At 37.1% G+C, this 23,109-nt stretch overlaps 1 protein-coding gene across 1 annotated transcript; it reads left to right on the top strand.

Annotated features, from left to right (window-relative positions):
* The first annotated feature begins 271 nt into the window (after positions 1-271).
* blvra (biliverdin reductase A) lies at positions 272-20,758 on the top strand. The gene is made up of 7 exons (XM_044133423.1): positions 272-407; positions 5,731-5,850; positions 9,420-9,539; positions 14,906-15,003; positions 15,267-15,374; positions 15,826-15,994; positions 18,291-20,758. The coding sequence occupies exons 2-7, from the start codon at positions 5,732-5,734 to the stop codon at positions 18,547-18,549; spliced, it is 873 nt and encodes a 290-aa protein (XP_043989358.1). The 5' UTR covers positions 272-407; position 5,731; the 3' UTR covers positions 18,550-20,758.
* Positions 20,759-23,109: the final 2,351 nt, after the last annotated feature.

Raw genomic sequence — 23,109 nt, 5'->3', positions numbered from 1 at the left:
GGGAGCAATACATAATTAATTTATCCATAAACAGCGAAGACTGTTTATGGCTTATCTGGTGTAAGCCACCTGACGTACATGCACGCCAATCGCTTGCGGAAGAGAATGGCCTGACTGCAGACACTATATGAGTGAACGAGCGGTGGACCTCATAGTTTCATAGTGTGATTCCGACATTTACAAGAGCGCTGGCGGAACTCCGCTAGTCTGCAGGCGGCGGGCTGAGGTGGTGCGCACCCAAAAAGATAGTTCCGACAGGGTATGTAACAAACCACGCCCCCATTATCTAACGCCAACCGGTATTTTCAGCACGCCTAAATTCTACAAGCTACTTTAGTGCGGCTGAAGACAACAAAGAGGCGAAGTCTTTATATTTTTTATTTGACGACTTCTATAAACATAAGCAGGTAAGATAACTATTCTAAATTATTTATGTACTGGCAAGGAGTGCAGCCACAAAGGGTGGTATTTTGTGTCTTTTTATAAAGGTCTTGTGCGAATATCTGTTCCCCTCTGAAAATCTGTTTCCCCGGTGTCGGGAGCACGCACTGCAGCCAGAGAGGCGGATCCGTTCATTTCACGGCGCTTCTGATCGACGTCTCAGTAAAACAACTCCTATAATCATGTCAAGGTTGTAACTTTCAGTTTAATTGGCTGCTAACAAAATTGCAATATAAATAAATAAACGAGGTCTCACGTGGAGGTCTTCTTACATTGTTTTGTGTTGCTTGTTTAATCGCCAAGAGAATCGGTCTTTCTCCAACTTTTGTCACTTAAGCCTCACAAATAAAAGTAAGTCATCAAACACGGATTTCCTACACATTGTGTGTATTTGTAATTGTTCATTGCTGATATAAGAGGATGGACACTGGCTGATAGCAGGACACAAAGATTAGACTTCCTGAAAAGATCAGAGTGTAGGCTTTCTGGTAATTCTTTTTACTCGGTTCCCCCCGTCCCTAATATGGGAATAAATTAAGTTGACGGTAAGTCTTTAACTGTGTTTATTCCTCTCATCATCAACAATAAATCCTGTGATTTTAGTAACATTTGCTAATTATTTGCCAGTTACTTGGTGTCAACAAATTATTTTAGAAGCCTGAAATAATCTGTTCCCCTCCGTAACATGAGAACAAATTGATTTACCAGCAAGAATTTAACTGTTTATTCCTCTATTCATGAACAATAAATTATGTAAATTTGGTAACATTTGCTTTTTATTTGACCAAGTTATGAGGGGGCAGAGGGGATATTTTAGCCACCTTAAATTACCTGTTCCCTCCAGTATAACATAGGAGTTAATAAATTTACCAGCAAGTCTTTAACTGTGTTTATTCCGCTCATCATCAACAATAAATCCTGTAATGTTGGTAACATTTGCTCTCTCTTTGCCAAGGTTATGAGGGGGGAAACCAAATATTTCAGCTGCCTGAAATAACCTGTTCCCCTGTTCAACGCTCTTTGGAGGGGGAACAGATTCCCCCCTCATAACTCTGGCAAAAAGAGAGCAAATGTTTTCAAAATATATTATTGAGGCACACAAAAATGAACAATTAGAAATTTATTTTATTCAAAAACCTGTCTTGTTTTATGTTAGAATGATACTTTCCAGGAAGCCTACACTCTTTCTTTAAAAAAAATAAAAAAATCTTAATTTTTTGTGCTCTGCTACCAGCTTCCATCCTCTTATATCAGCAATGAAAAATTACAAATACCCATAATGTGTTGGAACGTGTCTGGTAACTAAGTGACAAAAGTTGGAGAAAGATCGATTCTCTTGGCGATTAACAAAACAACACAAAATGAAAACAAGACCTTGTTTATTTACATGACAATTTTGTTAGCTGCCGATTAAACTGAAAGTTACAAGCTTGACATAATTATATGAGTTGTTTTACAGAGAAGTCGATTAGAAGGGCTGTGGAAATGAACAGATCCGCCTCTCTGGCTGCAGTGTGTGCTCCTGACACAGGGGGAACAGAATTTTCACAGGGGGAACAGAATTTTCCTCTCCCAAGCCTGGATAAAGGCAGAGGGTTGCGTCAGGAAGGGCAAATCTGACATGCGAGTCAAGAACATGATCTCCAGGGAGTGAACAGCTGAAAGAGAGAAATATAAGCTGTGTTTTGCTGAAAAAACAGACCTTTAACCAAATACTGCGCAATTTGTTAATTAGACAGTTGTTTCCTACTGGATTTCTTTTCTGTGTTTATCATCAATAAAGCCATTGGAGTTCCACACTGAAAGAGGATGACCAGGGCTAGTTTTACACGTTTTACGTAACTTAATGGTACTGAATAAGGTGCACAAACATTCAATAACAGTTGAATAGTAAAGGTTATGCAAAATCAGAGCTCTCAGAAACAATGAAACCTCTGCTTCTAGAGGAGAACAAATGGAAATATCCTTTATTGTTCCACAGTGGGAAATTACGCCACAGCAGCAAATGCAATGCATATTCATACAAAGATATAAAAATAAAATAATGCATAATAATGCAGATGCTAATATAACTAAAAATCAATTAAAAGGGTAAGAAGCTTGGAAATTACTTGCGGTACTTACTCCTAAGAATATTCCAGGTTGTGGAAGTTTTAGTGAAGGAAAGAACGTGGACTTCCTTTGCACTCTTTAGTGTCTCGGATCCACAGTCCTGTTGAATCCAGATGGCTGCTATGTTCAGCTTGCTGCAGGGACTGAAGCATTAATGTCATCATAGACTGTGGAGTATCTGAACAAATGTAAGATTGCTGTCCTCTACACTCTTTCTGTCCTCCTCAGATAAATACTGGGTTTTAGTATTGAAACCTCCATCAGTGAAGCTGGTACTGGTTTCTTTTTGGAACGGTCGGGGATCATGGTAATAAGAATGAATCAAACATATCACACCACTTCTGGAAAACATGTTTGCACATGTCATGTAACAACCCCAATATTAATGAAGTTGGGACATTGTATAAAACAGAATGCAATGATTTGTAAATCTTTTTCAAACTATGTTCAGTTGAGTTCACTACAAAGAAAAGATACATATTGTTCAAACTGAATTATTGCAAATATTCACTCATTTGGAATTTGATCCAAAAAAGTTGAAACAAAAGACTGGGAAAGATGAGAAATGCTCAAAAAACACTTATTTGAAACATTCTATTGATGAACAGGTCAATTGGAAACAAGTTAGTGTCCTGACTAGGTATAAAGAGAACATCCCCAAAAGGCTCAGTCACTCACCAGAAAGGACGGGTGAGGTTCACCACTTTGTGAACAAGTGCATGAGCAGATAGATCCACAGTTTAGGAACAGTGTTTTTCAACATACAGTTGCAAGGAATTTAGGAATTTAATTATCTACAGTCCATAATGTCAAGAGATTTAGAGAACCTCTCCAAGTAAGCAGCAAGACAAAAAACATTGACTATCCATGTCCTTTGAAGTGTTTTTTTGATGGAATCATCTGAGATGGACTGACGGAAAGTTCCCTATGGTCTGTAGAGTCCACATTTCAAATTGTTTTGATGGATGTTTGACCTCCAGGCCAAAGAGGAAAAGGATTTTCTGGATTGTTATCAGTATAAATTGTAGCTTTATGGAAGAACCAGAAAATAAATTTAGCACCATCCTAATCTCAACAAATGAGTGGCAGAGCGCCATGTGGTGGTACAGCTGTCATTGTGTTTTCATGTATGACGAAGGAGCCAAATCCTGCCGCTAACATGGACAAAAAAGCTGTTAATGGCTGGGCAAAGTAAGAATTCATCTATTAAATTGACTGAAGATGAATACTTAAACTATAAACTGGTTTTTAGATATTTTTTATAAGCGTCTTTGTAAGACTGCTACTTTACAAATAAATTTAATATAATTTCATATTTTTGTATCACTTTTGTTTAGGTTAACTTAAAAATTGACCCATTATTTTTGTATGGAACTATTAAGTTCATTTTCTACGCAGAATAGTAATTGTTAGGGAAGCTCAAATATAAAAAATTGGGCCGATGTTGATATCCAATATTATTACTGGTGTAATAAATTTACTAATATTTACTAACTTACTAAAATTTTTACTTGATGAATTGTAACATTAATCAATAGAATACTTGATTACTAAAATAATTGTTTATAACAGCCCAAGTTACAATAGAATGACTTCATAGTAAAAGAGTGCAATTACTTGACTGGTCTGTCAGCTCTGGTATCAGGTATAATGTGTGGTGCATTATGAAGCACAAAGTATGACAATGAGATCTAGACTGCTGAACAACTTAAGTTCTACATGAAGCAAGACTGAAAAATAATTACACATACAAAACTTCAGCAATGAGTGTCTTAATTTCCAAACTCAGTGTTGTTAAAAAATAAGGTGATTTAACACAACTGTAAACAAGCTCCTGTTCCAACGTATTTGGAACGTGTCATAGGCATCAAAATCCGATTGAGTTAATGTTTTAAATGAAATGAAGTTCATCCATTTGAACATTAAATATCTTGTATTTCTTGTGAATTCAATTGAATATAAATTGAAAAGGATTTGCAAATTATCATTCTGTTTTCATGTTTCACACAACGTTCCAACTTTACTGGAATGGGAGTTGTAGATGACTGGATAAAACTGCTTCCATGCTCACTTACACATCTTCACAAAGTGACAATGCTTTTTTAGCGTTACATGTGCAGATGATTGCTTTGTTACATCAGCATAACGGTTCTTGACCCTAAGCCTGACTTGGCTTACAGTCATCAGCCTGTCAATTCGCACTCAATACCCCTGTATTTGGGACCTCGAGTGGGGTCTTCAGCTGAGTAGCTACAGGAATCTCACAGCTTCTCTCGTTGTGCTCCAGGATGGCTAATGTGGCTGATGAGCTTGACTTAATCTGGGAACAAAGTTTGACTTTGCATTCCCTCCCATAATAAATTATTAATAATATGTAACAATAATAACTGTGGATGACACGTCCCTCCAAGGGCCATATTTTCTATGGGATAGACATGCTTTAATCCTACAGCTGAACATTTCCACCACCTCACTTCCCATTGATCTTTATCAAAGCAGGTATAAGAACTCCTGAAATGCATCTGTTCATTGCATATTTACAACATGTGGTAATTAAAGTTGAGTTCAGATAGTTCTTGGTTTAAATTTTTTTCACTGGTTAAAATCCAAAAATATCCTTTTAGATAGGACCAAGAACAGTCTAGGAGAAATAGTGGTGTGATGCAAGCTATACACAGTGTAACAACAAAGTTTTTAAATTAAATAGAATTAAACTACAAGAGGTTGTGCCCGAGGGCTGCACAGTGGCGCAGTTGGTAGAGCTGTTGCCTTGCAGCGAGAAGGTCCTGGGTTCGATTCCCGGCCCGGGGTCTTTCTGCATGGAGTTTGCATGTTCTCCCTGTGCATGGTGGGTTCTCTAAGGGTTCTCCGGCTTCCTCCCACAGTCCAAAAACATGACTGTCAGGTTAATTTGTCTCTCTAAATTCTCCCTAGGTGTGAGTGTGTGTGTGTGTGAATGGTTGTGTGTCCTGTCTGTTTTCTGTGTTGCCCTGCGACAGACTGGCGACCTGTTCAGGGTGACCCCACCTCTCGCCCATAACGTTAGCTGGGGATAGGCACCAGCAACCCTCCCGACCCCATTAGGAACAAAGGGTGATTAGACAATGGATGGATGGATGGAAGTTGTGCCCCCCTAAACTCCCATCCAGGTTCATCATCAGACTGTCTCTCTGACAGAATGCTAGGGGCCGTGGTGGTTGGTGTTGGTACAGCTGGTGCGGTACGGATCAGAGACATGTTGACCCCGCTAGCTGGCAGTGCTGCAGAGAAGCTGACTGTCCAAGGGTTCATATCCAGGTAAGACATATATGATGTGAGCTTACATAAACCAGGCATAACATTATGATGCTGATAGGCGATGTCTCGTCATCATGCCACCTAATATTGAGTGTAATATTCTAGCAGGTCAAGGCTGGATCATCTAGTCAGCAATCTGGGCATGGGGCCAGAGACCCACCAGGCCTTATCTATTCTACAACATCATAGACAAAGAAAAAAAACTGATAGAATGAAAAAAACACAAGTTACTAAGAACTCAATATGCAGATTCAGTTATTAAATGTAAGTAATTGATACAGTGAACTATAACGTGGTTCACCTTTCACTGACTCGCTGCTTTGCGGATTTTTTTGTACAGCTTTTTTTCACAATGCATTGTATTCGGTGTCCTGATTGGCTAAACAATCTCCGTGCTTCTTCTCTGCCTGTGTGCCAATAACGTTACGATATTTAAATATAATACAGCTTGGCAAATTTTGGTAAATGTTTTTGCCCAGAAGAAAAAAAGATTGACTACAACTACCAAAAACTATGTTCTTCTTTTGAAAAAACACACCTGCATGACAAGCTTCAGAAGAAAAAGACACTAGAGAGTGGAGTCAGGCCGCAGTGTCACAGTCAGAGGCACAATGAAATACGGGAGTCACAATTTGTCCTACTGTACTTCATGTTGATGAGTAAAATGATTATTTTACTGTAGGTATTTGTAAGAAAGCGTTCTATTTGTAAAAAAAAAATGCTTGGGCCTGAAACAGGTTTGGTTCTTTGGTTTCAATGTAGAGTATTTAATTATGCTGTATAATAATTGTAAATAATAAAGGTAACTACGGTACTTCACGTATTTCGCCTATTACGGGTTTTTTCGGACTGCAAAACCGAGGGTTCACAGTAGTCATTTTAATTTTTTAGTTTGTTGTTCTTATGATTGTGGATTTAAATTACATTTCACTGGAGATGTAACATATAATTACCCCATAGTATTTTTACATTTCCTGTCAATTTAACGTCTTTTAATACAAAAACACGGTGGACCGCCTTGGCACCCCAACCTCCAGCCTTAGCAAGTTTTCTGGGGGAAACTGACATGTGTACTGAATTTCATGATTTTTGTTCAAAGCATGGCTTTGGGCTGATGCTTTTTGTTTATTCTAGGGGGCGTTGTGGAGAAATCAGGCCACGTCCACCAAATATTGGGCTGCATAGGGTGGACAAGAATCGATCACAGTCAGTTTGGTGCAGCTTGGCTGAAACATATAGAATTTAGGACTGCAACGGCATAACCAGTGACACTGCCATGGCCATGCCCTCCACTGAAAACTCTTTGTGCTTTAAAACAAATGAGACCAACTACGTATCTGTCATCTGTCACAAGATCATTTTGATTAGCTCAAGGTCAGAGATGGAGCTTTCCAAGTAAAAAAAAATACTTCCTGTTCTAAGGAGACAGGCTTAGATGATGTCAGATTATGATGACATAGGATCGTCAGGCATCCAACCAGAATCACTCATGCCATGTTTGGTGGCAGTTGACCTTTTTATATGACAGTTACAGCATTTCGTTTGCTTTGGCGAGCATGCCAAGTTTGCCACCTGGCCATGCTCCCTAGACATATACAAAAATTCAGGTTTTTTTATAACATTTAAAGCCTCATCCCTTAACTCCATCCTGGTCAAAAAATGAAGCCAATTGTTTGACAGCTGATAGGAGTTTGTTAAAGTTCAAGTTGTGTAAAAGTAGAAAATGGCCAAAATTTGCCCTTTGACCCAAAAAGTCCTTCCTGTACATTTTAGGGAGTACCTCCAAGAGACATTTTTTTTTTTAATTTAAAATAAAACACCTTCTTGCAATTCCACTAGAATCCAAAAATTTTTGTTTTGGGGCAATTTTGAGTGAAGTTCAGTGAGTTTTTGAATATGTTAAAGCAGTGGTTCCCAAAGTGGGTCCTCGAGGGCCGGCCTTCGCAGCACTTTGCTGCTCTGGCCTAATAAAGGTACAGAGAATTTTATTAACACCGTGCACAGTATTGGCTTATTTCCTAAAATCACATGACCCACTAGAATACCAGTTCACGGTTCCACATTGCTTGACAATAACTCTAGCCCACAATACTAGAAAGAAGCCTCAAGTATTATGGGGGCTTCTAAATGTGTGTTTTGACCCTTGGAAATAGTTAATAAATTCAATAATTTCTTTTTATCTGTTGGTTCCAAACTAGCAGAAAAAAGTACAAGATCATGTGACTTTAAATTATATTGTAATAGAAAAAAATGTCAGTATTATGTTTGTAAAACCAGTTAAGATGAAGTTATAAATATTATTAAAGCTGAAAAAAAACCATTCTCTGATTATAAGGACATTAATATGCTATTGGTGAAAAAAGTAATTAAATGAATTTCTAAACCTCAGCCTTGTTGCTGAAATATGCTATACAAATAAACTTGATTGATTGATTGATAAAGTCCATTATAATCTGTTACCTAAACATTTTCAGGAAATGTTTTATGAAAGGGAGGCTGGGTACAACTTAAGGCACAGGTGTCAAACTCCAGTCCTAAAGGACTGCTGTCCTGCAGTTTTTAGATGTGCCACAGGTACAAAACACTGGAATGAAATGGTTTAATTATCTCCTCCTGGTGTAGATCAGTTCTCCAGAGTCTTAATGACTTAATTATTCTATTCAGGTGGTGCAGCAGAGCTCATCTAAAAGGTGCAGGACACCAGCCCTTGAGGACTGGAGTTCGACACCCCGGACATGGGGGGAACACTGAATTTCAAAATATGCAGCATTCGAACAACTATGAGAAGATTTTATATCACTGTAAATGGGTTAAAACAATGGAAACAACTGAATGTGGAACTAAATCGTTGTCCAAGCATCAACTAGTTTAAAAATAAATACAGAGCTATGTTACATTGTACAGGGTAAAAGGGAATTAACACAAATATTTCTTTCCTTTTTTCTGTGTTATGAACCCCACTATTGGTAACTTATTATTTTTTTCTTGGTATCATTATTATCATTAGTATTTTTTTCTTTTTTACATTTTGTTTGTTTTTCACAGATTATCTGTCTCATATTACACTGTCATGACATGTCATTAGCAAATATGTAAAAACTTTTTTTTTATAAAAGTAACATATTGTCAGTTAAGCTGTAACTGACCTCTGCAAAGCATGATTAATTAAAGAAGCATATTCAACTTCAGAAGAGGTGTTGACATTAGATTCTTATTATGAGTTCTTTGACAATAGTAAAATAGCAATAGTGCATGCAAATTTTTTTTAAAGGGTTTGTAGGTTTCTTTGAGCCCAACTTGCACAAGACACAAAATTTTACCTGGTTCAGAGTCAAGTTCACATTGCAAAATAGAGGATGGCTGCTGGGCTACTCAGTCTGACTAATTCATGGAGGGAAGTGGGGTGAGACACTCAGATGTGAGTCGTTAGAACTCACATTGGCATGCACAGTGACTGCAGGGATAAAAAATTTTTGTGTAAACATTTATATTATATGTGCAAGGGCACTTTGAGTTGACGTAGGAAATAAAATGCATGTTTTAGCTCATATTTTCTGTTTAACCAACAGGAGAAAACTAGATATTCACCAGGACGTGAAACAGATCTCAGCAGAGGAGGCTGTGAGCAGAGAGGACATCCACGCTGCATTCATCTGTACTGAGAATGACTCTCATGAAAACTTTGTCAGGTAACCTAAAATATGGTATTTACACGTGCAAAACTGTCTTTAACTAATTCTTTTGCCAGCAATGTCACATCCTGGCTCAGAGATTCTGGCAGAAAAGATGAGGAACACACAAGACAATATTTTATAGATATTTTATAGAAAATAACAAAAACTAACCATTTAATTTGATGAATTAGTAAAATCAGTCATGTAAAGCAGTCGTCCCCAACCCCAGGCCGCGGACTGGTACCGGGCTGCACAAGAAATAAGGGATATGGTTAGGGTTATTTCCGTTTTATTCATTGTCTGAGTCGGAAGAATCTTTTATTTTGAAAATCCTTTAACAGGATTCTCTCGGTTACGTCTTGCGTGCCAACATTGAGGCCACAAGCAGTATAATGAGTAAGAAACGGATCAGATGTTTTTGGAAAGTTTCTTTACGAAGGGGAAAAGACCCAGAGAGAGACAGGAGAATGGATATGTCTCAGACCGATGGGTAATTCCCACATTCCAAGCCCTCTATGCATGATATGCAGCAATCGGCTCGCTAATGAGTTCGAACTGTTTTGCCATGTAGAGACCAAGGACCCTGTGCATAAGCAACACTTTGGATGTTATTGTCTCTTATCACTCACAGGTTGGACCATTTTGTTGCAGAGAAACAAGCTCAGGGCTCACATTGATTTGTTGTTATCGTGAGTTAAATTTTTATGAAGGTAAAATGTTTGTTTTTGTGGCGCTTCTGTATCTTATTTTGAAAGTGTAAATGTTACCATAGCAACCAGAGTCAGAGTACATTGGGGCATTGGTCGAGACGAGAAGAGAGGAGTAGAGCTTGTGAGTCATAAGTCTGGTTCACATGGCACAATTTAAGAATTGTCCCAAACCTCTGTGAGCACATACAAGCTGATAGAAGTATGACAGGTTCGATTGGTTCTTGTGTCCAACCACACGGCAGGAGCAACACATCACACAAACATTTTTCCAGAAGAAAATCTAGTAAAACCCCCAACATAGCACACGTGAATTTAGAGTAAACAAACATTGATGACATTGTAGAAACAATAGCAATAGTTTGTGGATTCATTAAGCGATAAAATACGTAACAAAACAAAGGCGTTGTATAAAAGTAAATTATGTTTCTTCATAGTTAACATTTTTTCTTACTCTGTTTTTAGATTGTTTTCTGTTCTGTCATTTCATTTAGTGTCACTGCTTAATTATATGATTATGTATTTACTGTTTTGATGTTTACATAAAAAACAATAGCCACAAAATAATGGATAATCTAGTAGGTTAACTAATTTTAAAATCTTGTCGTGTGAACCAGGCTTTAGTACAAAATAATGTTGTGTTTTACTAATCACAAATACAATCTATCTACAATGCATGTCAGCGTCAAGCCTGCTTCGTTAGGTCCAATTCTGGTCTCCATTTCCTGTACCTGTTCAGCCAGCGTTGACAATGACAGTTAAAATTTTGATAGCAATTGTTGGATATAATCTGTCTTTTGATTTATATTCTCAGTAAGCTCTTTTTTCGATTCACGGATCGCCTTCATCAGGGATTTCAATGTTATCTATCTTGATCAGTCACCATCTCCCCACATGTGAGGACTCTCTCTTGAGCTGACAAAAAACTTCCAAAAACAGATAGATTTCAGCACCAATTATTTAGGTTCTAGTAGTAAGTATTTGTCCACTGTTGTTTCAAGAATAGATTCTATATCTGGAGCAATGTAGTCATTAGTATAAATTTACCACAGCGGAGGCCAGCATGGAGCTCACAGACACAGTGGCTCCATCAGATGACTCCATAGATTGATGTTTTGATTAATACTGTTAGGCCTGTCACGATATCAAATTTTGCTGAACGATTAATTGTCTCAAAAATTATTGCGATAAACGATAAGACCTTTTTACACTGATTTAATGGAAATGACATAATAAGGAATGCAATTTCTTGCCAAAGATAGATGCACTTTATTTTCAAAAGAACACTTAACACTGGAACTGATAAAATAAACAAAACAACCAAAAACAAAAATAAAATGGATTCTCAGTCTCCATTAACAAAAATGTACTTGAATAAAAACACCAAAGTGTAAATAAATACTGCATTCAACCAAAAGAGTGCAGATTATGAAGTCTGTATACTATATTGGCCTTCAGTAATTATTAGATTTAAATAGAGAAGATGGGCACATCGACTACCTGATGCAATAATTCACACTACACGATTTTTTGCTCCTATTTTTCCCCTTATGACAATCTTAGAAAGTTGATCGTTCTAAGATTGTGTGTGGTGTGTTACAGTAGATCGTTGTGGCGCTCCAATCTAAATCAGGGGTTTTCCCCACTGGGAGCTTTAACGCAGCCTGTTGAATGTGACAGGCAGCCAATCAGAAAGCGGATTCTCCTCCATCCTTTCTGAGGGGAAATTACAGAGGGGAATCCCAAACAGCTGACAAGGCACAACCTGAAGTCCAGCGGACATTGGAGATGATATGTGGAAACAACATTAATGTTTATAAAACATTTTATGCAAATAACATAGAAATGAGAAGTGGGGGAGTTGGAGAGAAATTGCTTCCAGTTGATGAACCCGGTAACTTTTCAGCTGTTCTTTGTTAACATGACATAAATAGATTCTAATGATTTTCATTCAGTCAGGACGTTACGCTGACACTAGAGCCACATGCACTGCAGGTAGATTGTAGTAAAGCATTGATTAATGCCTGGTTTTAAAATGAGTTCACTGGACTTGTAGCCATTATTTTCTGCCCATTGTTGGACACCACACAGCATGATGGAACCCGATGGAACCGTTATACCTAGGATTTCTGTCGGCTAATGTGTGATCTCTCAGGTTTTGAAAATGGGCCGACAATCGGCAGACAGCTCTAAGATGGTGTAGTGTGAACTGGACATTACACTGAGGAAATGAGGAAGGGAGGGTCAGTGGAGAGCAGCGGAGTTGAGCCTTTTTTCATTCAGTGTTATCAACAGAAAGAGAAAAAGGCCAGAAGACATGATAAAGCCGATAGTTAAAATGACGTTGGTAGATTTCATTTATCCTACGCTTAATGGATTTATCATTTATCACGACAGGCCTAAATACTGTTAACATTCGCTGTTTAACACTTGTGTGATCCTAACATTCTGTTTACTCCCCTTGACCTACAGGTCAAAAATGAGCCATCCTAACAAAAGCCCCAAAGTCAAGCAGATTTATTGAATTTTAAATACAAAATCTGTTTTGCATGATGAAACAATCTGATATTTATCAATTCAACTAAATTTAATTAAATTTTTTATCATGTATTTTTGTTATACTATACTGTGATGGTCTGAGCAGTCAAAGGAGATTCAGGCACAGGTTTAGATTCAAAAGTGTTTTTTTTTTTATTGAACCCAGAACAACAAACATGGGTCAATAATGAACAAATTAGGAATTTGGGCCCATAAAAGAGGTCAAAGTAACAAAATTCAACTCAGGCTAACAAACAGACCTACTGAAACGAGACAAAAGGGGAAACTTAAATACTGGCTGATCAGGCCACATAGAAGACACAAAGGGGGAAACACACAAAAACCTAACTATAACTAACAAAGGAAAATCCCATTCCCCCCCTCTTGCTGATGAGTAGTGGTGTAAACCAATTTGCAGTTTCAATAGGCTGGCTCCACCCCTTCTCCACCTCTGTTCTCCTGAAGGACTGGAGCAGCCAGCACTGAGGTGACTCAAAAACAAACAAAGGTTAAATCAAGCCGAACACAACAGTGTAAACTAAAATGTGCGCACTTATTCCAGAATACAGTGTTATGCCTTTCCTTAAACCAAATTATTCTGTAAATTAAATCCTAAACTTAAAGAAATCCACATATAAATGTAATGAGAATGGCTGACCTATTGTGTGATTAAATATTACCGCATTTGTGTGCCTGTAGTTGCAGCCATCACATATACGAAAAGACAAATCTAGTGTTGTTGCTATGTTCTTTTACATAGTAAAGGTTTATTATTACTTCTGAATTAATTAAAATGGGGAAAAAAGTCAACAATTTGGAACTTTTTTGTCAACGGTTCATTTCTTTGTTTTTTTTTAGGAAGTGAATTATAAAAATGCCTCTCGTAACACAAGAGAAAATGTAACTTGATTGTGTAAACAATCAAGTTACATTTGATTGAATGTAACTTGATACAATTAAATGTATCAATAACCAACATAAGCTCTTAGTTAGTTGTTCGACATGAACATATGACATCAACATATATGAAATGTTCAACATAATATTAAGAACATCTTCTACTCAACATAAGGTGTCGAAAATAAGATGAAGAACATCTTCAGGAGATTATGTTCATCTCCTAAAAATGTTCTTATGCTGAGCATCCTGAACACAACATGAAGAACATCTTCTGTTCAACGTAATGTGTTGAGCTTATAAGATGTCCTTATGCTGAACATAAGAACATCATCCTATCTTTCCCATCCCTCATTGAACTTAAGATGAAGAACACAAGATGTTCAAGAAAATCTTCATAGAATGAAAATTTTTTTTCACCATAGCACAAGAATTTGTCCAACATAAGTTGTTCAACTTCTCATGCTGAAGATCACATGTAGGAGAGTATGTGTGAATGAACGTCGGACTTGTGAAACGTTTACTATTGGCGTCAGCAAGGAACAACTTAACGGTATTCAGATTCAGCATATCTTCACGTCCTCTTTACCTGTTTTGCTTTTATTATGTGTGAGATTGTTTCTGTTGTGTTTTGGAACTTGTGTTATGTGAGGGGTTAGCTGCAGATTGAAAAGTGCAGGTACAGGTCAAATGCAAATTCAATTTGTTCATCTTTTATAGAAACTGGATTGACTTGCCTACCGATCTGCGTATTGGTGTATAAATGTGTGCTCATTTGTGAGTGCAAATGGGTGAATGTGACTCTAGTGTAAAGCGCTTTGGGGGATCAAACTGACTGGAAAAGTGCTATATAAGTTCAGTCCATTTACCATTTTACCATATGTGTGTGTGTTTGTGAGTGTGGGGGTTGGTGGGAGGTTCTAGTGTGTGGGTGTGGTGTGGTGTGTATGTATGTATTAGAGAGAGTTTGTGTGGCCTTTGAACTCTTTTTATGCTGTTTAAATGCTTTTATAATTCATGGGTCAAAAATGTGCCATAAGACAATCTTTGTACCCTAGTGGTGTACAGCCCACATGGAAATATAAACAAAAAAAGTATCACTTTTTCTAATGACGGGATCAATTTAGGAAAAGTCATAAAATTTCAAGTCGGAAAAATATAATTTAGGGTATTTTTTCTACAGCCAAACATGGTTAGTTTGTGTTGACAACAATAGAGATAACTCACTATTCTGTCCAGGATGTTTCTGCAAGCAGGGAAGCATGTCTGTGTGGAGTATCCCATGGCCCTGTCTTACCAGGCTGCTGTTCAACTGTGGGATTTGGCCCAGGAAAAAGGTGAACTCCATTACTTTTATAATTAACCTGTTTGTTCAAGGTTTTAAAATGTATCACCTCTACCCAAACTGCTGTAGATAATCTTCAAACAAACAAACGAACTTCTGATATTCGTAAATGACAAAAATATTCTCACAACAGTACAGACCAAACTACTGTTCACCTCCCGTTCACTTCCTGCTCACTTCTGGACTGGAAGTGAACCTGTCCACCTCTCACCTGGGGAAGTGAATGGGTTGAGAAGTTTTTCTGTTTGTCTACAGGGGTGGTTCTACATGAGGAGCACATTGAGCTGCTGACAGAAGATTACAAACAGCTGAAGAAAGAAGTAGAAGGAAAAACCCTGCTGGAAGGTTCTCTTCATTTTGCTGGTAAGAAGCAAGAGCTCTATCTGCACTTCAGACTTGACAGAATCATTATAAAGCAGAAGTATACTTATCTTTTCTTCTCAGGGATTGACATTGGCATTATAATATTGTGACTATATATATGTCTTTTTAAAATGTGCTTCCTTGAGGATTAATGAAGATAAAATAAATGAGGTAGAAAAATACTGCTGTATCTTGAGGAATGGAAGAAATGAAGGGTGCCACAGATATTTCTGAATTTTACATAAATGAACTGTCCCTGTTTGCATGCTCACCAGGTATGTACAGGTGGTTAAAGATCATGTTTAAAGTGAAACCTTTACAACTATAGAGTTCAAATTGGAAAGGCAAAAGAAAAAAGAGCCTTTGGGAGCTTTTGGAATTGATCTAACTGTATTTTTTTTTATAAACATACCATTCATTAAGTTTTGAAGTAGGTCTTGCTCTTTCTCAGGTGGAGCACTGAAGCCTGGATTTGGTTTTCCTGCATTCAGTGGAATTTCTCGCCTTTCCTGGCTGGTTGATTTGTTTGGGGAGCTTTCAGTAAGAGCAGCAACTTTTGAAGAAGACTCCGAACAAGGCTACAGCAAGATGACAGCACAGCTGCTAACGTCTGACAGCAAGTTAGATATGATCATTTTTCTTACTGCATTTTTGACAACAAATCCTTTAATGACAAAATTATAAAGTTTCCTGGTTAATTTGGACATCAGAAGACAGCTTTGAGTAAACTGGGTTGGCAGAAGCCCAGTGTTCTACTGCTTCTATGATTCTACTTCATTTCCTTGCAATATCAACTGTGTATTAAAATTGCACTATAAATGTCCACTCCAGGATTTCAAAAATGCAAAGATAAAATAAGTTGCTTTTGGTAGGTTTTAGTTTACTGGCTAAAATTCGGCTGGCCAAAGAATGTCCAGTGTGTTTAAAAGCCACAGAAAAGGTAATTTTCTATGTTGGTGAATCAGTTATGCAGACCATGTGCTGACCTCAGCATCTGCAGCATTAGTGGTGAGGTATGCAGTAGTTCCACAGAACCCAACAGGAAATATGTTGCTTTAACAGAATTAATCAACTAGTGAGAATTTTTAGAAGAACCTGGTTAAACATGTTTGCTTTAAGTGTTTAATTATTACCATATAGGACAGCCTTTTCTATAGGCCTATGATTTTATCTGAAATTTTAACATTACTGACAATTTCAAGTAATGCAACAATATAAATGAAGAAAAATCCTACAAATTTTCTGTAAATGTAATAAAATAGAAATTTTGTGTGAGGAGTAAGTAGGGACATTCCTACATTTATAAAAACTATAAATGGCTTAAATCCTAAAGGTTTATTACGTCAGGTCAATGAGCTGGACTTGCTTTGACAGAAACTGGCCTGATTAGTTGCATTAGAATCATTAGATTGTACATAATTGATTTTGAAAATATTTGTATAATTAGCTTGAATAATGAATAATCTCATTAGATGTTTTTGTCTTGTAAAAGTACCTTGAGATGACATTTGTTGTGAATCAGCAATACATAAACCCACAAAAATTGCATGGGCATTTAGGCATGTTTGCTCCCAACTGTTAAAGTGAGAGTTACAGCCATGTTGATCATGGAGCTGTCTGAGGTCATCAAGATGGCCACTGAGCAAGTAAATATCTCTGCAGACAATTAACTGAAAAATTGGACAAAACTCTGGATTAAACAGCTTCAAAGATTTCAAATTACAGTGGAAGGACAGTGGGAAATGTCCAAGCAGACACAAAAGCGATCTTTAAAACAAATGGAGATCAATCACAAGGAAACTATAAAGGATGCTTCTTCAGTTAAAGCCACAGATATGACTGAAAGAACTAAGATAATTTTAAACAAGACTACCAATAATAGATAGTTTTGGATCATTAAAGGGGGAGTCGCATTTTCTTTGTGCTGATTTCACAAGTGTTAAAAATAGAATGGATGAAGCTGAAAAGAGAATTGCTGAGTAAAGTTTATGAAATAGAAGCTGCTTACTTAATTTGGATTAAAAAGAAAGTACAAATATTCATTTTAATTGTATTTTTTCATTTCTTGTTTTTAAGACTATAGTTGTGAGATGAAATAGCATTTCACTGGCGATGTCTTCCCGTAGCATATAATTACCCAGTAATATATTTACATTTCCTGTCTACATAATATCTTTTAATACAAAAACACGGTGTACTGCCTCGGCGCCCCCACCTCCGGGCTGAGCAGGTCAGGTCGGTCGGGAAGCACTACATTGAAAGTGTTACTGCTGAAACTCAGATTGATAAAACAAGTAACATCTTTGTAGTTTGTATATATAGAACTACCCTAACCCTAACCCTAACCCCACTCTATAGGCTCTACTATAGAATATTTTAGAGATGTTAACATTTTCTGTGGTTCCCAAAGTGTGGGAAAAAAGGAATTGCATTAGTCTCTCATCTATTTTTTTTATAGAAAATATAGAGTATTCACTATTTAGACCAATATTATACTTCTTAAATTAATTTTTATATTATTATGCTCCTTTTCCTGCAACCCAGAATTAGAACAAACTTAGAATCCAGAAAAATACCTTAGCAACTACTTTTTAGACTCCTATTCTTCCAACTCAGAAATGGAATTAGACCAGAGGATATTTAAGGTACCTAGCAATCTTGAACCCTGAACAGGAGCACCTAGTTTACTTTAGATCAACATTAGATTCTTTTTCTTCTTTTGGTCTATCCTTTGGTTTGTTATTTTTGTTTGGATTTTGTTTTAATTCCTGTAAACGACTTTGTGTTGCCTTGTTACTGAAAATGTGCTATATAAATAAAATTACTTTTACAGCAATAGTTCGTATTGAATTTTCTGAGACAGACACAAACATGAAACTATTAACAGAACCTAAAGTAAAGTTTGTATTTTTTCAGACCTTTGACATGGATTGAGGAACGGCAAGCAGGTCTCCCAAGGACTAAGAAGATCAACTTTGTGTTTGACGGCTTCACTTTGACCCACATTCGTCCAGCACCTAGAGGTACCGTTGGACTTTTTATGCAAGACCTGATCCACTTCTCTGCCAAGTTGTCAGGCCAAGTGAGTACTGATGAACTTGACAGAGAGAGAGTGAGAATCTTGCACTGCTTGGGACTGGCCCAGAAGATTCAGGAACTTTGCAAAGTTAAATAAGTATTCTCTGGTTTGTCATCAGTTTGTTTTGATCCTGTTTGAATTAAATATTATTTCTCCTTTAATGTTTGTTCTTTAAAGACTTTATGTAGTTCTAGCCGCTAAAGACAAATTTTTGTTTTTTCTTGACAAATTATTGCAGAGATGGATTTCTGTTACTGAGGTTCAATCATGGTTTTCTATAACTCCATCCCACCATCCTTCATCTGTTGCTTGGTACTTAATTCTAGCAAATATCCTCTTTAAGAAAGGACAACTTAGAATGAGGAATTATAATTAGCCTTATACATAAGCATAACAAGTTTTTGTCATGTAAACTTATCAACCCTGTTGCAGACACCAGTATGTATGGTTTTTGGATGGCTGTAAAAACATATATATATATATATATATATATATATACACATTAGAGGTGATCGGCCACCAATCATAATCGGCCGATTTCCTTGAAAAAGTATGTAATTGGTGATCACCAAAACCAATAACCTGCATCTCACTCACAGCCTGCATGTGCAGCTAATCTCCTCTCCGCTGTGCAAGCGCGTGGCAACGAATCCTAAACAAAGTAGTGAAGAACTTCAATGCTCAGAAACCGAATGGAGAAATTTGCGTGTTGCGATGGAAAAATACCTCAGAGGTGCAGAATGTCAAAATGTATCAACACAGCAAGTCAAATATGACATTTAAAAAACAAGCACTTGACAGAGTATGGCTATATCGAGGCTCACTCCAGAAAAAAAACACCTCCAGAGCTGCAGTAAAGCAGCGCACGACTACTAACATTCACTCGTATTAGTATAATGGTCAGAAAGCTAAGCAAATAACCTGAAAAATCATTTAAATCTTCGAGCTAGATGACCAGTGGTATTAGATCCTGGGTTCAGCTCCTGCTGTTGTACCGCCGCTACGGGTAGTAATTAATAATATTTCACAGACTGAACGCCATATCTGCTCCAGTCGACGGAACAGCTGTTTGAAGCTGCAGCATGTAACTTAAACAAAAGAGAGAAAAAAAAAGATTTTACATATGTATTAAAACTTTCGCTATGTTCTAAATAAGACAGATAATCTCTAAAAATAATCAATCTCCTCTGCCTCCTCACCATGTTCTAAGTACACCTCGCTGCATCAAACAGAAAGGGGCGGGGTGGACCACTGTCAGTCTCATTCATTTATATGTCAATAAAACCTTTTAATTACTGGGTATTTTTGTCTGTGTGAGTCTCTCCAAGTTGAAATAGAGATGCTCAAATCTCTAATATTAGAGAAAAGCTATGAAATAAAATTTTTTACAAGTTTGAAGTTTGGCATTTTGTAACATTGTTGACTTGTTTAGTGAGTATGAAAGAATAATCTCACCCCCAGATGCAGTGTCTAGTACTGGTAGTTTTGGGGCTGGAGCAGTTGTAGTGTGATCTAAATTATAAGTGTGAATCCTTGATTGTTATATACCAGTGCTTCTCAATTCCAGTCTTCAGGCGTGAGGACCGGAATTGAGAAACACTAATATATACTAAGGATTCTGTGAACCCCAACACAGATGGTCTTGCCATTTGTCTATTGTTAAGGAAAGGGGATTGTTCTTTGGTGCTAAAGAGGGCAGATAATTTCTGGGTTGGGGAAGTAACACTTTGTCTCCAGGATTGAGGACCTGGAGACAAAGAAGCAACGGGTGAGAAGCACATTATGAAATTTTCCATTATAGTTTGAAGAGTCTAGATACTGTAGTTTTTTTTTAACTAGAGTTGATGAAAAATGCTGGAGATGTTGAAAAATTAGGTGGAATCATCCTTTATTGAAGCTTTAAAAATCTGTTAAAAGTTTCACACACTAGAATTTAAATATTTTATATATATATAATAGCATAATGAATAGGAGAGATGAAATATGGATTAACAGGTTGAGGATTGGGCATACTAGTTTAAATAGTGGTTTAAAAATAATAGGGAAACATACATCAGGTGATTATTCTTAATGCGGGGAAACGGAAGGAGTAGAACATGTGTTGATTTATTGTAGGAAATATATAAAAGAGAGGAAAGAACTGGAAAGGGTAATGGGGAGTTTAGTAACTACGACTAATTTATTAGGGAAGCATCAATCACATGATATAATTCAAGCACTTATTAAATATTTAAAAGATACAAAATTAGCTGAGAGGATTCAGAATGTATGTGTATGAGTGTATCAGTATGAATATATTTTAGTTTTTTTATGTATGGTGAAGGGAAAGATAAAAAGATAGGAAAAGAAAACAGGGAAAATGAGAAGGGAAAGGGAAAAAAAAGGAAGAAAAAGGAAAGGGAGGGGGAAAAAAGAAAATTCTGCAGTTACATCTCCGTCCAGTTGATGGCGGTAATGCACAAAGTGTATAAACTGCCATTAAAAGTAATAGAAGAAGAAGAAAAGGTTGTTGGTACTATCAGGGATAGAACTAAAGGTGCAGGATGCCGGCCCTCAAGGACCCACTTTGGGCACCCCTGTACTAGAGTATAAAATGTGCTGAAGGTCGTGAAAAATTAGGTGGAATTGCCCTCAAGCCATTTGGGCAAACTAGAAGCTGCAATCGGAAGCTAACTTCAGCTTCATCTACTGACATGAGAATCTGTCCTTCTGAGTGAGTCATGTGCGAACACAGTAGTTAGATCAGCAGAAGTTTTCTTTAGTAAGTTTGAGCAGTTTGTTTTTATTGACATCATTTTTAGATATTTGGGTAGATATTGGTGGAAGGTCGTGGTTAACTGACGCTAACATAGATGCTAGCTACCAATACGGTAACTGTTGTATGCTGTTGGGATGAATGTTAACTGTCTTAAAACAACTAATAATTAGTCACCTTTACCATGCCATTGCCAGTTAACAAGTTTGGGCAGTTTTCAATTTTTCCAATTTTTTTTTAGTTTAACAAGCAGTTGGGCATTATATTTTTATTTATTGAATAATTATGATATATATATTATAATTATTCAATCATTGGTACATTGTACATATGAGTTAAGATATAGTTGTATTAGTAATAATGGTAGGTTCATAATTGTTTATTTTCTAAATGAGATGTAACAGACTGTTTCTACAATTACCAGATGTTTAGTCATCTGGTAAGGGCAGATGACTAAACATCTGAAAGTAAGTTGGGTCTAACTTTCTTTGTTAGAGCCAACAAAGAAAGTTGGGTCTAAATAGAATCAGATGCTATCCGACCAGCTGAATTGTTATTGGCTGAATGGACGTAGGTCAGGTACTGCCACAGCAAAGCCACGACATCAGAATTTCTGTCTTTGCGGAATTAAAGATTTATAAAATTGACAACCATCATCATCAAGTGTATAACACATACAAAATGATTACGTTTTTTTTAAAGATAAGATAAGGTTCAGATTATGATGTTATGGCTTTGGGAACTCCTGATAGATTAACTGGCACATTTGCAATAATTGGAGGCTCATCTGTGAATATATTTTAATTCCTCAGTGTGCCTACAGTTGAAAACAGTTCCAAAATTCAGCTCTTGCTCTTCACACAAGATGCCGCCCTGGGCAGTTGCCCATGTCGCTCATCTCAGAAACTGCCTCTGTAGTCTCTGCATGTCAAGATTTTCAGTGGGACATTTTTGTGGCTAGTTGGGGCAGTTGGGTTGTAGAGTGACCATCGATATATATTACTGGAGAGGACAAAGCCTATTACACCCTACAGCAAGTGACATGTACCTGCGGATGCCATTACAATTTAGTCATGTCCACAAAACCATGTTTGGTTCCAATGATACAAAAGCACTTCCTGCTTTTGGAGTGGTCTCTAGTCAGGTTGCATTCACATATTCTTTTAACTGTGCAAGAGTTCATTTCAACTGAACTGAGACCTAGGTTTTTAGGCAAATCAGAGTTTGCTTTTGTAGTCTGCGTTAAGAGTTTGCATTTTAATTCACACCTCCCCAAAAGAACCGGACTTTCTAGACAAATGAACTAGAGTTCAATTAAAGCAAACAAAATAGGGGTGGTGTTAATGCATCCTCAGTGGGGTTTGTGCAAGTTTTCTGGTTTCTACAGATTCTAATCATAAGCAGGCTCTTCTTCTATGAAAGCTTCCTGTTATAGTCCATGAGGCAGACATTCTGTTAACGTTCAAAGTTGTCTTTGCCACCCAAATACTGACCACTTTCCCTCACTCTGAGACATTCTCTTCAGGATTGAAGTGTTATTGTAGATTCTTGCAGATGATGTTCCCATAGTCCAACACATTCAGGAAAGTTGTATCTTTTTCCTCACATCAGGCTTCATAATTGGTGTTGTTATAAGAAGCCAATGATCTTTATAAGAGATCTTCCACACTTTATTGTGATTTATAGATGCCATATGCTGTATAATAAATAATCCTACACTTAGTCTTTTAGGGTTTTTAGAGCAATTTGAGGTGTTGACGGAATGGAGTCTGAAGCTTAACCAGAGCAGTTTTTTTTTTCACTTGTACTTTTTCAGTACACTGTAAAATGTAAAAGTAAAGTGTACTCAAAAAGAAAAGTGACCTGAACTCATTCCAGCTTACTCTGTTGATTATACTAAC

The sequence above is a fragment of the Gambusia affinis genome, linkage group LG12 (genome assembly GCF_019740435.1).
Source record: "Gambusia affinis linkage group LG12, SWU_Gaff_1.0, whole genome shotgun sequence".
In the NCBI taxonomy this organism is placed as follows: Eukaryota; Metazoa; Chordata; class Actinopteri; order Cyprinodontiformes; family Poeciliidae; genus Gambusia; species Gambusia affinis.
This window is presented reverse-complemented; position numbering and strand designations above follow the sequence as displayed.